The following is a 14,948-nucleotide window of genomic DNA, read 5'->3' on the forward strand; positions in this document are numbered from 1 at the left end:
CTTAGGCCTCTGCAAAGGGAAACACTGTTGACGGGGATATAGTCGTGAAAATAAATGGATGAGCTAGAGAAGTGAACGTGCCAAAGGTTTACATCGCATTTGTTTTCAACCTAAATTAGATGCTTCCTAAGGAGTCCCGGTTTGGCACAGACACAACAGTCCTTTTGGTTTTTTTCTTTTTCTTAAGGTATCTTGCTTTGTTTCCTATCTCGTAAAATATGAGCAGAGTCTTAAATCTAATCATTATTCTTCTACAATAGGACGAGTTAGTATTTTCTCAGCATTTTCCCATGGCAAGTATAATATGAAATTTGTCATGAAAGTTACATTTGCAAGTCACGTGGTGGTGATTTTAATTCTAAATTAATTGCCCCAGGGAATAATGTTTGGGGAAAACAATCATTAAACAGTTGTCGGTACAAGTCTGCATAAGGCATCACGTCTCTAAGTGTTTATCTATTCTCCCACAGGATACCTTTGTCTTTGCTCATTCGGAATCAAGCATCTTTCCTGCTTTCTCCATGCGGCATGAATATTAACTACGTGGCTAAGTTTTGTCCAGTTTTCAACCCCGTGGAAACTGTTGGCTGACTGGTTTCCTGGGTTCTTTGGAGGCCCAGCTAATAATTTGCCAAGAACATCCTTAAAGCTACAACAGGCAGGTTTGTAGCCGTCCACAGCAGACTCCCTGGTGTCTTAGTCCACAGGATTACTTCAAAGTGGAGTCACCAATGATCTCCTGAGATGAACTTGGTGAGTCTCACGTTCCCAGACAGAACTCTGTACACCTATGGGAACAGACTTTGAAAAGCCTCCCCTGACTCGGAAGAGGTGCCAGTCCACAAAGGTTCAGTAAAATAAAATTCACTATTCTGGGCCCACAAATGTATTTCAAAACTAGAATACTACATCATTAAAAGAAAGAGAACTGTTTCCCTATATTAACTGGCCTTAAAATGTGGATTTCAAATAATCTTCATTGCTTCCTAGAACTTGGTTTGTATCATGGAGATCAGAACATATCTGCAGTGCGCTGTTGGACTTTCATCCCTTAAAAGATAGAAGCTATATGGAAGTTTCTTTTGCTTCATAAATACAATCATAAAATGAAATAAAATTGGGAAATAATCTTCAGTAGACCGAGGAGTTCCCTGGACAATCAAAGTGCTTTCACCGCTGTGGAATGTTGTTAGAATGATAGGAATTGCTGTCAGGAGAACGAGCTGCCATGTTACTTGATAATTCACTGTGTCCTCCCCTCTCTAACACACATGGGAGCGGAGGACAGGAGGCTCTGGCCAACCTTCACACGTGGGTGCAGTTGGTGGAGGGCGGGGTATCTATTCGGTTCTTTTCTTTAGCATCGCCGTGCGGCGACTCATTGCAAACACGGCACTTGAACACTTGCTTGTACGCCTTCCGGAAGTTTTCTGAGAGAAAGGCGTAGATGATGGGGTTCACCGAGGAGTTGCTGTATGCCAGGCAGTGGGCAGTGATTCTGAAGAAGAAGGAAGCTGGGGTCAGCGGGAATGCTCCGAACTCAGCCCAGAGGTGGATGACATGATGGGGCAGCCATGATATGCCAAATACCACAACGACCACCAGGACAGTCTGTGCAGTCTGGAAGAGAGAGCAATGGAAGAGAGTTGGAGAGGGGACAGGAGCTGTAGGAATTCACCAATTATATCAGAAGAATACAGCGCTGTAAAATACACCCCAATAGCATCCATAGGTACTTTCCCAAGATGACATAAAAGTACTGAATGGCCTCACACAACGGTTCTGCTCATCTTCTTGAGATCCAGCTGGGACCTAACACAGTCCTGATCCCTAGGCATGTATAAAGCACATGTGGACTGTGTTAAGTATGAGGGTACAAACAGATCAAGATTAAGGACTGATGCCTGAACTAGAGAATTCTTCCAGCAGTCAAGAGGTGAGGCAGGAGGAACCAGAGCTCTGAACCAGTGTGACCTTTACACAAGACCCCCATCTCATGAAAACAAAGCTGGCACAGCAAGCCTCTTCCAGTGCTCACACAGCAAGTCCAGTGCTCACACAGCAAGTTCCATCACAAGCCTGGAGCTCAGACAAACCCTGATGCACACAAGTGGGAGATGTCAGTTTCTCAACCTCAAGCATTCCTGAAGACACAGTGGAGACTCTGGGGAGTTAACATTCTCAGTCAGTCCTGAAACACCCTGGAGACCAAGCAGGCCTATTGCTAGCTTAACTTTGTCCACCCTCTTCTTGTTCCTAAATCAAAAGCATTCAGACATCTAGAGCGGGGTCTCCTTGTTCCTTAATGATTCTCACTGAATGGACAACAGGAAGAAATTGTCCTTGGTTCATGATCTCAACACAAGGGGACCTAGATGGACTGAGCCATGATCTGTGTGCATGGTCAAAGCCTCCCTACCAGACATGAACCTGGAAGGTGAACAAACCGTCCTAAAGGACACCGCTGACAGGTATGCAGTCCATGGCAGGAGAACTTTCATGATTCTCATGAAAGGGAATCCTATTGTTCTACAAGAGTGCTTCTCAGCCTTCCTAATGTTGTGACTCCTTAGGTTGTAGTGACCCCCAACTATAAAATTATTTTTGCTGCTACTCTATAACTGTAATTTTGCTACTGTTGGGAATCATAATGTAAACATTTTTAAAGATGGGGGTTTGCCCGAAGAATTGGTGACCTCCAAGTTGAGGGCTACTGTTTAGAATAGAAAATCTGAAATATAGCATGGGACACCAACATCTCTATGACTGACTCATGGCAACAAGCTAAGACAACAGGAGAAGTTTATCACTGAATAGGTGGAAAACCAGCTGGTGGTGAATGGCCAGACTTCTGATAGAGAAGGCAGGGGGGGATTGGGGAAGACAGAGACAGAGAGACAGAGAGAGACGGAGAAAAAGAAAGGGAGTGAGACAGAGAGAAACAGAGAGAGACAGAGATCAAGACAAAGAGAAAGAAAGACAAGCTGAATTTCAGGTCAAGAATAGTAAACACCACGAGACATGAGGGATAGGAGAAGGAAGCTAAACTCACAGCCAAGAGGCATCCTGGATTTTGCAAGATTATTGGCCAGATAGCAGATCTGCTCACCCTCTTCGGAAGATGGCAAAAACCTCCTCAAGACTTGATTTCCTCCTCATTAATGAAGAAGATTAACCAACAAAATGATACCCAGATTGTACGTGGACCATGTGAACACTAACCAGCTCGACTATTAAAAACCCACAGGCAGGTGTTAGAAGTGAAAGCTTACCTATTAAGTCCACTTACATCTGAGCCACAGAGCAAACACAATTAGCTAACACATACTACGGAAGTGTTTGGTGTCAATCCATTTGCCCATTAGTGTGTGAGAACTGCCCTTCTCTGGCGACTCAATCGAACCATCTGTAAATGATTACGTTCACAATACCGAAGGGACATACCCTCCTCTGTCTACGGTGGTCAGAGTCCCTCTTTCTACAAAAGTTCTCCTCTGACACTATTTCCTTGTCGTGCTTCTTTTAGGAATCATGGGCTAAGCACAAAGCTTAGAGCAGATTGACACTTTAGCAGCTGATAAGGAGTTCTATCTTATCTTGATCAGAATTGCAGATGGCTGTGTGATTTGTTTTCTTTATGGCGGTGGTTTCTCTGAGCGTCTGTGGCTTCCCCAACCAAGCCTTTAACCGTCTGCAATCCCTCTGCTTTTCTCAGCCAGAGAAATGAATCTGAGCCAGGTTCATGGTCAACTCATGGTGCTAATGTAATTGGCTAATAACTTAGGATACAAATATTAGAAGCGAATATTGGGTGCATACTCATAAGAACTATTGCCTAGCTACAACCACTCCTAGGAGAGCTTAATAGAATGCTGCTAAGCACCCCAACGGTCCAGAGGGGAATCTCAGAGCAGCAAGATGGCATCCTTCACACAAAGCCCTGGGCCTTGGTCCCAGCCTCAGTAGTATGAGAAGCCAGATATCCCCCAAGAGTGGATTTTTTTTTTTCGTTTTTTGCTCTTTCAACCAATGCTGGTGGAGCCGAGAAGAGCAAAAATCTATCAGGAGAAATTCTCCCTAATCAGAAACCATCCTCCTTTGACGAATAATGGTCCGTCCAGTACAGACTTCAGACAGCCGTAGGTCTGGAGCTCATCAGCTCCAAGTTAAAGATCTGCTCAGAATAACACATGTGTTCTCATGTCAGCCCCAGGATTGTGGTAAATCAGTGTGCCCATCATTACCGGCGAGCATTCTGGGCCCTGTCACTGAGCGGGCCACCGCTCACTCAGTGGGTAATAGTTACTGGGTAGTGGTTATGGGAGAGTTACCTTGGAAGCTGTCTCTTTACAATGTTCAGGAGCTTGAGTGAATCCCTGCGGAACCGCATAAAAGCCACAATAAAACCGGGTTTATCTCATGCACCTTAAGTGAAAGCAATTAAAGAGGTCTCACTTAATACTGGCAGCTCTCCTGGAAGCATTTCTACTCACAGACAAAGCAAGAAATGATGCCTCTGCCTCAGAAATGTCTGAATGCACCAGACTCCCCTGCATGCAAAGTGCTGGGATGAGACGGAAGGACTCCTGTGCGTGGAAAAAGTTCTTAATTCTCATTTCTAACACTGTGTCCCTGATTCTCACAAAGCCGTTTGTCTCTGCCAGAGATGGCGTGACACTGGGCGTACACAGCAAGTGACGTCATTCTTTCATTTGGAGCACACAATCCTACTTCCGACATTTACGCTGTAATGACACAGCTTGAGATCTGCATCTTCGTAGTGTGCTTTCTCTTTCTTCCTAACCCTGGACCTGCCAAAAACAGTATTCATCTCCCTCGATTTGGGAGTTGTTCTCTCCAAGCAATTGGAGACACCAATTTTCTTCAGAGTCTCATTCAATGCGCTTAACAAAACTGGGGGTGGGGGGACAGGGGAAAGGAAAGAGGGAGCACAGCGGGAGAGTGGGAGAAGCCCCAAGCAAGTTGTAGGAAGGACAGCTGGGACGCTCACCAGACGCATCGGGGATTAGGATATAATAACAAAAAAGCTTCTGTTGAAAGCAGCCAGATGTTTGTACAACATCTGGGCCTTCACCAGGTTCCCTCCCAGAAGCACCCACCACTGCGCTGCCTGGCCCATCCTACCATCCTCCCAGCATTAGGTAAGGTTCTTGTTTTAAGCCCAACCGGCCCCAAGCCAGAAGCATCTCCCTTCCTGTCAGTGCTTAGGCAAAGTCCTTAATAGGTCATTGAGCTTCTAATTATCTATGCAAATACACTCCTACCTTTTTTCCCTGCCCCCTCACCTCTCTCTGATGCTACCTCTCTCACGTCCTTCCCCAGATTTTCTTCCCCACCCCCACCCCACCCCCCAGAGCTGAGGACCGAAACCAGGGCCTTGCGCTTGCTAGGCAAGCGCTCTACCACTGAGCTAAATCCCCAACCCCCTTCCCCGATTTTCTTAATTACTTATGTGTACAGGAGTTTTGCCTACATCTATAAATGCAGTATCTTTAAAGGCCAAAAGGCTTCGGAATCCCTGGAACTGGAATTACACAGTTGTGAGCTGCCCTGTGGGTGCTAGACATCCTACCTTCTTCCTACGTTTTCCTCCGTATGGACATAGCTGCACAATGTGACCATCATACAGAGCTGGACTCACGCTTCATAACAGTGGTAAGCCTTACACAGAAAGCTCTTCTGCTGATGTGAATGTGGGTATCCCCCAGACTCGTGGGTTGAAATCTCATCACCATTTACTGGAGGTAAAGTCATTAGGCGAGAATGAAGCTATGAAGAAAGAGTCCTCAAGAGTGGGACCATTGTGCTTGTAAAAGAAGCCTACCCTGACTCCATCCAGCATGTGCGAATGCAGACAGAAGGCTGGGGTCAAAAGTCTACCAGCACTTGACCCTGGACTTCCAGCATTTCTATTTTTTTTAAGCTACACCCTATGGGATATTTTGTTCTTGTCACATTAACAAATGAATGCAGCCCATGGACAGAAAAATGCTTAGCCACTAAGAGGGCCTAGAAACAAATGGCATTAGAATGAGCCAACTGCCACATTTCCATCAATTCATTCTCCGTTGGAACCTATTTCCTTCCCATCAACCCACTGCTGCAGTTTGAGTGTGCAATGTCCTGTAACCAAGGCTCACAAGTTTGCACCCTTCACTCCCTGCTGAGGACCGGGCTTGAGGTAGGGCCTAACTGAAAGAAGTCAGCCACCAGGGCAGACCTTAGGCTTCTCAGCCCACCCGCACTTCCTGATCCCCTCTGCTTTCGGAATGAAGACACAATGTGACCGACCGGTCACCTCATGTTTCTGCCACCTTGCCTTCCCCACAAGGCTGAACTATACCCTCTTGAACTCTAGCCCAAATAACCCTTCCTCCTTCGAGTTACTTCTTTTGGGGTATCTGGTTACAGTAAGAAAAAAGGTAAGTGACACAGTCGTTGACCATCACTCTACATTAGAGTCCCATGTCACCCCTCAATAGTAAGCATGGAGCATGTGTGTTCCAATGACCAAATCTCCAGTTGAGATTTGGGAGGGTCCCCGTTGATCGTCTGTGATGGGATACTGTGGTCTGTGCTGTGCTCTACCAGGTGACCCTACTCTGTCTTTTTTTTTTTCTTTTTGCTCTTCTGTCTTCTGTCTCCTGTTTTTCTCTTGCCCTCTCTTTTCCTCCCCCTCCCCCGCATCTCTTACCTATCTCTCTCTTTGACACATACACACACACACACACACACACACACACACACACACACACACCCTACCATCTTGTTTATTTGCTCTATGCAAACAAAAAAGCAATTAAATCTATCAGAGGAGATCAGGTCAGACATCTGTCCAGCAGCTGTGAAGGGCTAACCCGAGAAGGGAGGAGGAAAAGCTCCCTTTTCAAATGCTCGAACTTGCTTTCTTGTAGAGAGGGAATGAATGAAAGGGAAGTTTATATAAATATGTCTTCATTTTACATATGTCCTCGCTTATAAAATGACTGTTATACTCTTTGTCATAAAATTAAGCAGAGGCTTCCCCCAGCCGCTCTTACAGGGGTCTCGCATCTTTCCATCACACGTTGTTCTTTCTGAAAGCTTTTTAGTCTCTCACCGATGCCTCCTCAAAGACAAAGGTAAGATTCAACAAAAGTCTTTTTGTTGTTGTTGTTTAACTTTGTTTTGTTTTGCTGTTTTGTTTTTTGAAGAGTAGTTTGATTCTCTCCATCAAAATAAACTGTCTTGGTTTTCGGTCCTCGAGATCCAACCACAGGCCTCTTGCACAACAAGAGTAGGCTCTACCAGGAGACTGCATCCCAGCCCTTTGACATTTACTTCTTATTTTTAGAGGAATTGGGCCTTGCTAAGAGACTCAGGTTTACCTTGAAGTCTAAATTGAGCATCCTCCTGTCTCAGCCTCCCAAGATTAGAGGATCTCACCACCTGGCTTAAATCTTTTGGATTAATAATAAATATTTAGCATAATCGGTAGGCATCTTCTTCACTGTTGAAACCTAATACACCTCCTTGTACCACGTGCGTGCGCATGTGTGTGTCTGTGTCTCTGTGTGTATGTATGTATGTGTTCGTGTCTGTCTCTCTCTCTGTGTGTACGTGTGTGTGTGAATGTGTGTGTGTGTGTGTGTGTGTGTGTGTGTGTGTGTGTGTGTGTGTGTGTGTGTGTATGTGTCTGCTTGTGGAATCCAGAAGACAATATATATTAGGTATCTTTCTGCAGGAGCAATCCACCCTGTTTTTTCACTAGGCGGGGTCTTTCATTGGCCTAGCTTACTGGCTAGGCTAGGATGCAGGTCAGCAAGCCCCAGGGATCTGCCCCAGGGATCTGCCCCAGGGATCTGCCCCAGGGATCTGCCCCAGGCATCTGCCTGTCTCTGCCTCCCCAGTTCTGGGATTATAAGTGCAACTTTTCTTCCTTTCTTTTCACTTTCTTTTTTTTTTTTAACTTGGGTTCTGGGGATCAAACTCAGTTTCTCCTGTTTGTGTGCCTTTTATTGACTGAGCTATCGATCCCCAGCTTCCTGAAGAATGCTAGTGTCCAACATTCCTCCTATTGAATGTCTATGCTCTGTGTTTTCCTCTAGATTCTGCCTCCCAAAGAAAGCCTGTTCCCTTGAGAAACCAGAGGTCAGCTTGTTCCTGCACAGTACCTACACTCTATGAAGAGCAGTCCAAGGAGGAATTACACATAGTCCTTAATTGCTCTTAAGGACTCGTTTCCTTGGAGGTGAGAAGTATTGCTTCAAGGGAAAATTAATAGATTGAAAGAAGGTTACCACTGCATTAAAATGCAGCATTGGACGCAGAGGAGGAGAACACAGCACTTAGGGTTGACTCCAGTCAGAGGCCTCAGACTTCACCCATTGTTGTAAAAGTAGAGATCTGCAAACTTAAAACTAAGCATGCCTAGTGACTGCTGGGATGTAGGAGAGGCCAGAGGCAGAAGGCTGGAGCAGTCATGTTTTCTCAGTCAGTTAGTAAAATCTATAAAAGATGGTATCCCAAAAGCAAGTTATTTTGAGCTACCAGGAGTAAACCAGTCTCCTTGGGAGGCAGAAGCAGGAGGATCACAAGTTCAAAGCCTGTCTGTTCCCCATCACAGGTTGCAGGACAGCTAGAGCTGCATGCCAAGGGGCGAGGGGAGGGTGGGTCTCCTCCACACTGATGTGGAGGGACAGGAAAGGCAGAGCAGGCTGTGCTCAAGCCAAAGCCTTTAGAGTAAATACGACTAACTGAATGATTATTTACATTATATATATATATATATATATATATATATATATATATATATATATAAAATCAGAATAGGTATTTAGAAAGGAAAAAACAGGTATTTAAAGATACTTTCAGTAATGCATGTGGGTTAAAAGGTCTGGTTAACTTCCCTCTAATAAAGTTGCCTGATAATTTCATTCCACTGTCTATACCCAGGAATCACATAGATTTCATTACAGTAAAAGATAAATTAACCCTGGTGTGTAAAACAATTTTCTTCAGTGAGTGGAAATGCGGTGGATCCCAGAAAGTTAGAAGCTTTCGTATTATTACGCAGAAGAAAGTGTTGGGTGGGATTCCCTAGATGAGAAAGAGGGGTAGGATCCCAGTGATTTTGCTTTCTGTCTTTCCCGTGCCAAGGTCTGACAAAGTCTAGGGAAGAGATCAGCCTGATGGCCTGCTCTTGGGGCTGAAGAGAATGGCAAACCAGTGCTCTCCCCATGAGAGGCAAAGTGACCAGTTTGAATCACTCCGAAGATGTTGAATGCTACAAGTGCAAATTACATCCCAGCCTCTCTGAGTTCTCCCAGATCTAAGCCTCTCCTCTGGAAGTCTGTCTTTCCAGGCCTCCCCACCCTCTCCGGTTTTACCTGCCACACCCTTCCTGAAGTGACTCCTGCTCAACCCTACCCCTTAGTGGCGGCAGTTCACGAAAATGTCCGTCTCAGTCAACCAGTTTTCCAACCTGTGGTTGGACATGAAAATCATTTAAAGCAAAATTCAGCTAAGCTCTGGAAAAATGGGCAGCAGCAGCATCTGTCTGTGAATGTTACCTTTTTCTTGGATGCCTCTGACTTTTTTGACATGTTCTTCAACTTTTTATGCAGATGATTGAGAACCTGCAAAATATAACCAGATGAAACGGGGTTAACTTAAACACTGCCTCTTTTTCGGTGACAAACACAGAGCTTTGGTGTGGTAATATTAGTGCCTATAAAACAAGGAAAACAGAAATGCATTTTAGATTTTAAGAAGCCCTGAATCCAAGCAGGTGAATGAGTTCAGACTGTCCCTGGAAGACAGACCACACCCGGATCTAGTTAGAGTTGTAGATAATGAAAACCAGGCTCAGAGTTTCTTGAAGAAAGAGCCTCTCCTGAGGTGGGGTGGGGCTGACTCATGCAGTCAGTCCCCTGCCCTTATTGCCTTGCTTCCGTCTAAGAATCCACACGCCTAAACTCACCAGGTCCTAATATATGTATATATACATATATATATGTGTGTGTGTGTGTATGTGTGTGTATGTATATATATATATATATATATACATACATATATGACGCAGAGACAGCTCAGAGACATATTGAAAGCCAGGGTGGTGAACAAGTAGGAGAACACAACTGACAGTTGCTCAGTGTGGCTTGCCCAGTCCTGCGACAGTTTCTGGAGATATCTATGAACCCCTCCCATTCCAAGTCTCTAAGACAGCGGGTCTCAATCTTCCGGTTCCGACCTCTTTTGCAAACCTCCATCTCCAAAAGTATTTACGTTATGATTCGTTAACAGTAGCAAAATTGCAGGGTGGAGTAGCAGCAGAAGTAACATTATGGTTGGGGGGAGTGGGGGTGGTCGCCACAGCGTGAGGAACCGTAAGGGTCACAGCGTTAGGAAGGTTGAGAACCACTGCTCTGGAGCAAAGCACGAGCCAGCAGGGCTCCTTTTGTGTATACTGTGCGGTCTTCAGACAATCCCCTTCAGGAATTCGGCATTGCTGGTGAGTTTTACTATCCTGCGGGTTTCCCACTTGCCATGCCGGTCTAGGAGACAAGCTAGCTTTCATACATTGAAAAGTCACTTCAGCTGTCCTCCCCCCCATGCCCCCCCATCCCCCTGTCATACATTGGAGGAACGATTTGAATGTAGCCATTGCTGTTGTACATAGGAATTCTCAAGCTGTGCTTTCTCCACAGTGCCTGCCCTGCAGGGCAGGTCCCAGATCGGTTTCCCTACTCTGATGGAGGACCTAGAGTAAATGGTACAGAGATTGGAAAGGACTGGACTTCTGAAGAAGCGCTCAGGGAGTGGGTGTGTGTTCCGGCCACTTGGATGTTTCCCTCCAACACCGCAACATGGAAATAATTTAATCGAATTGGCCTTACTGCCGAAGTTGGCTCCAGCCTGCTCCGAGCAGCGCCATCAGTCACGTACTAGGAGAAACCTCGGGACTCACCAGCCTTCTCTACCCAAGCAGCAAAGCAGCCAGCCTAGTGGCCGTCTCCAGTGTGGACTTCTGTCTTCTGTCTTCTTGCCCTATTGAGACACTTCTCACTCCCTGAAAACACATCAGTGTCCCACAACCAAATGAGTCTTTGCTCGCTATGGAAGCAAGTGCATAACTGGCCGATATACCAATGTTGAAGTAGCCCTGTTCTGCCAGCAGAAGTTATAGAGAAGTTTTCAACAGCAGCTCCCTGAAAAACTTGTAAGAGGAAGGTGGGGGCTGGAGCCAGGAGCCTGCTGGTGGAGTCAGGACTGACCAGCTAGCTGACAGTGGCCAGCATGCTTGTGAATCCCTATATGTGACAGCAGCAACAACATTCATGTCATTTCTCCCCACTATGACACTGGCAAGAGAGCATAATGGCTTCTAAGAAACTCTTCTCTCTAGCTGGAAACATCTTTTCCGTGGATGTTACTATTTGCAAACTTATTAAAACTAGCTCATCTCTCTGACAGGTCTGCTAAGTACAGAACCTGGAAGATAATCGCACATCCCTAGAGATGCCAAGTTCTTGAAGGAAGCTGTCTAAAGACCACAGATCACAATATATTGGGTCACGGAGGGAAAAGGCTGGAGGAGACACCAAGAGAGTCTGCTAAAGGACAGGAGCATCAGTGGCCAACTTCTTGGCGTTGCTTGGGTTTAAACAGTCAGGCCAACTAAGTTGGGTCCCAGTTCAGCCATTCGAAGCACCTAAGAATATGGAACTTGTTGACCTATCCATGGAGATGATTCTAGATGTGTTTTTCTTAGCTCTGCTTCTCTTCTGTGGCTCAGGCTGTGAGTATGCAGGGTCATGTTGTGACAGACCTTAAGGTCCTGCCATTGAGAGACAGAGTCTAGATATTGGGATGAGTTGAGACTTCGTCTCTTGAGACAAGGAGCATAGCAGGAGTGTGTCCTCACTCTTGACCCAGGAGGGTTCTAAGCGGGAATGTGTGCTGAGGGAAGAGGGCGGCAGGCAAGAGCCCTACAGTACAGAGAGGAGCACCTTCTGTACTGTATACTGAATACCGCAGGCTGCTCCAACTCAATGGGCCTTCCAGGGCCTTTCAGGTGCAAAGGACCATCTCAGTAAACATGGATGGAAAGACCATCCCAGGGATGCGATTCATTCATTTATTTTTAAAATGAAAAGTCTAAAATACGTGGCAATTAAATACATGGTAATTAATTTCAAGTGCAATTCTGGCTGTCCATGACTTCTCCCACTGGCCGACAGCCCCAACCTTGGACACACACAGCCAATTCGGAACCCAACGTGAAGCTCCAGGCTTATTAACTAGATGGCACAAGTTAGTGCCGGACAGAACATGGCAAGTCCAAGTAACTTTCCTCCAGCTGTCTAGGGCCCGGGATGAATTTGAAAATATTAACATCAACTCCAAAGATGTTTCCAAATGGAGTTCTTGCCTAGCCACTAACTATTTCTGAATGAAAAATGTTTACATGATCTATTCACTGCTTCTTAAGATCTGCTTCTGTGGGACATCTGTAGACTTTTCAATGACAACCTGTTTAGCCCTAAAAGCCTACCTTTTCATTCCCACAAACATTGAAATGTTTTGTTGTTGCACATGGTATGCACTCACTGATAAGTGGATATTAGCCCAAAAGTTCAGATTACCCGAGATACAATCCACAGACCACATGAAGCTCAAGAAGAAGGATGATCATCAAAGTGCAGATGTTCAGTCCTTCTTAAAGGAGGGGGTAAAATATTTCATAGGAGCAGAGACTGAAGGAATGACCATCCAGAGACTGCCCCACCTGGAGATCAGCCCATATACATACAGCCATCAAACCCAAACAATATTGCTAATGCCAAGAAGTGCATGTTGACAGGAACCTGATATAGCTGTCTCCTGAGAGACTCTGCCAGAGCTTGACAAATACAGAGGAGATTCTAGCAGCCAACCACTGAACTGAGAATGGGGTCCCCACTGGAGGAGTTACAGAAAGGATTGAAGGAGCTGAAGGAGTTTGCAACCCATAAGAACAACAATACCAACCAACCAGAGCTCCCAGGGACTAAACCATTACCCAAAGAGTACACATGGACAGACCCATGACTCCGGATGCATATGTAGCTGAGGATGGTCTTGTTGAGCACCAATGGGAGGAGAAGACATTGGTCCTGCCAAGGCTGGACACCCCCAACGTAGAGGAATGTTAGGGTGGGGAGGCAGGAGGAGGTGAGTGGTTAGGTGTGGGAACAACCTCATAGAAGAAGGGGGAGGAGATAGGGGGATTATAAACAGGAAACAGGGAAAGGGGATAACATTTGAAATGTAAACAAAATAAATATCCAATAAAAATATGTGAAACTCTAAAAAAAGAAAAAGAAAATGTTGTTGTTGTTGTTGTTGTTGCTGCTGCTGCTGTTGCCTAAAGACTTTGGAGGAAATGCGGAAGAATATGTTTCCATTTCGAGGCAGCAATTAGGAACTGAAGGGACCAGTGTTTTAAGTGTTTCTCTAGGTCCCAGTCTCTGGTCCTCTGGGGATGGACTGTCACTTCCTGAAACTCTTCCTCAATCACTTACCAGCCTTACCATCTGGTCAGCCGCTGCATCACCCTAAAAGTCCTTTTTCTTATTAATAAAGTAGAGATAGCAGCTCCCACCCAGAGGCTCACTGGGCGCATCCACGGATGTGTGCCCACAACTCCGGCTGCACACCGGCCTTTGCTGGGCATTTGCTACTTCCAACCAGCAAGGCTGTCATTGTAGGCTTCATCCAGTGCACTCACTGAGATGATAATGGCCGTTCAAAAGAGACACAATGTGATCCTATAGAGGTGGAAAAGATGGCCTCCTTCAAATGCGTTTTTCTGGGGCAGATCTGCATTATGAGTGGAATGTAAGAAACCATTGCTTTTCTAGACGGGGGGCGGGGGGTTATGTCTGATCCTGCTGGCACTGAAAAAAAAATGGATTGGGAATCAGGGAAAGATAAAGTTACATGGAAACTTCAGGATTTGCATTGCAGAGATTTTCCACCCACTCCTGGCTGGTTCTGATAGTACCCTGCAAGGAAATAGTGTGACAGAGGTTACCCCAAGAACCACATCAAGTGACCACCAACAATACATTCTGGATTAATAAACCATCAGCACGTAGTACGTAAGAAGTTCAAGGCCTTTGACTAACATAAATGTGCAATGCTCTGCAGTTCCTTAGGGGCTGTGAGCCTCCAGTCCTTCCCAATACAGCAGGACAAGCACTCGGCTTCTGCGGCTGTGTGTTCTTGCTCACCACCTGAATCCCTAACACTGTCCACACACCCTTCCCCGGAGACAGCATTTGTCCTTCTACCCATAGTTCCCCGGGACTTCAGTCAAGTCTCTACGGAGAAAAAGGGCTTCCCACTTGGTTTTTAGGATGCTAAACGAAAACCCAAAGCCCTGAACCTGATGTGTAGAGGCTTATGGAGTCTGGACTCTGAAAACCCACTGAGGGGCAACAGCCAACGTGCTTTGTTGGGAAAGCATGGCTCCAGGGACCACCACACTAGCAGGTCTCAGCAGAGAGGGTGCCTAGAGCCCACCATTGCCCGAAGCTGGCTCTTAGAAGGAGCACAGACTCTCTGCAGCTCCCTTTGTCCTGTTGCATTAGTTTCTTGGAGCCCAGCGATCTTGTTTTAAAGCTGCTGAGGCCTAGGGGGCTCTAACTTTTAGCAGCAGATCCAAGATACACAATTGCCTCTCTGAACCCTGAGGTGATCAGGAGCAGGAGTAGAGCTGCAGCGCCCTTAAAGGAGAGCAGAGAAGAAAGTCTCTCTATACATCAGGAACTGCAAACTTCAGGCACTCTCCCACCCCTGCCAGCCGTCTCTCAAACTCCAAGTTAACTTTTCTTGCACCACAAATGATGTCGGAGCAAGCTGAGACAAAGCGAAATGGAACAGAATGGAGAACAGAGGCGTGG

The 14,948-nt window shown here is 45.9% G+C and overlaps 1 protein-coding gene and 1 long non-coding RNA gene across 2 annotated transcripts in view; one reads left to right on the plus strand and one right to left on the minus strand.

The window, feature by feature from the left end:
• Positions 1-323: 323 nt before the first annotated feature.
• Positions 324-14,948, minus strand: part of Galr1 (galanin receptor 1) — a 15,589-nt gene continuing 964 nt past the window's right edge. Inside the window, exons 2-3 of the mRNA NM_012958.3 lie at positions 9,573-9,638; positions 324-1,620 (exon numbers count right to left, since the gene is read on the minus strand). Coding sequence (NP_037090.2) covers positions 1,306-1,620; positions 9,573-9,638 — 381 coding nt within the window. The 3' untranslated portion in view covers positions 324-1,305. The remainder of the gene's footprint in view (positions 1,621-9,572; positions 9,639-14,948) is intronic.
• On the plus strand, positions 6,832-13,369 carry LOC147999895 (uncharacterized). Its single transcript, XR_015642692.1, has 3 exons — positions 6,832-7,142; positions 8,109-8,251; positions 10,710-13,369. It is a non-coding gene; the product is annotated as an uncharacterized LOC147999895 (long non-coding RNA).

This window comes from Rattus norvegicus, chromosome 18, assembly GCF_021556685.1.
Source record: "Rattus norvegicus strain SHRSP/BbbUtx chromosome 18, alternate assembly SHRSP_T2T, whole genome shotgun sequence".
Lineage (NCBI taxonomy): Eukaryota > Metazoa > Chordata > Mammalia > Rodentia > Muridae > Rattus > Rattus norvegicus.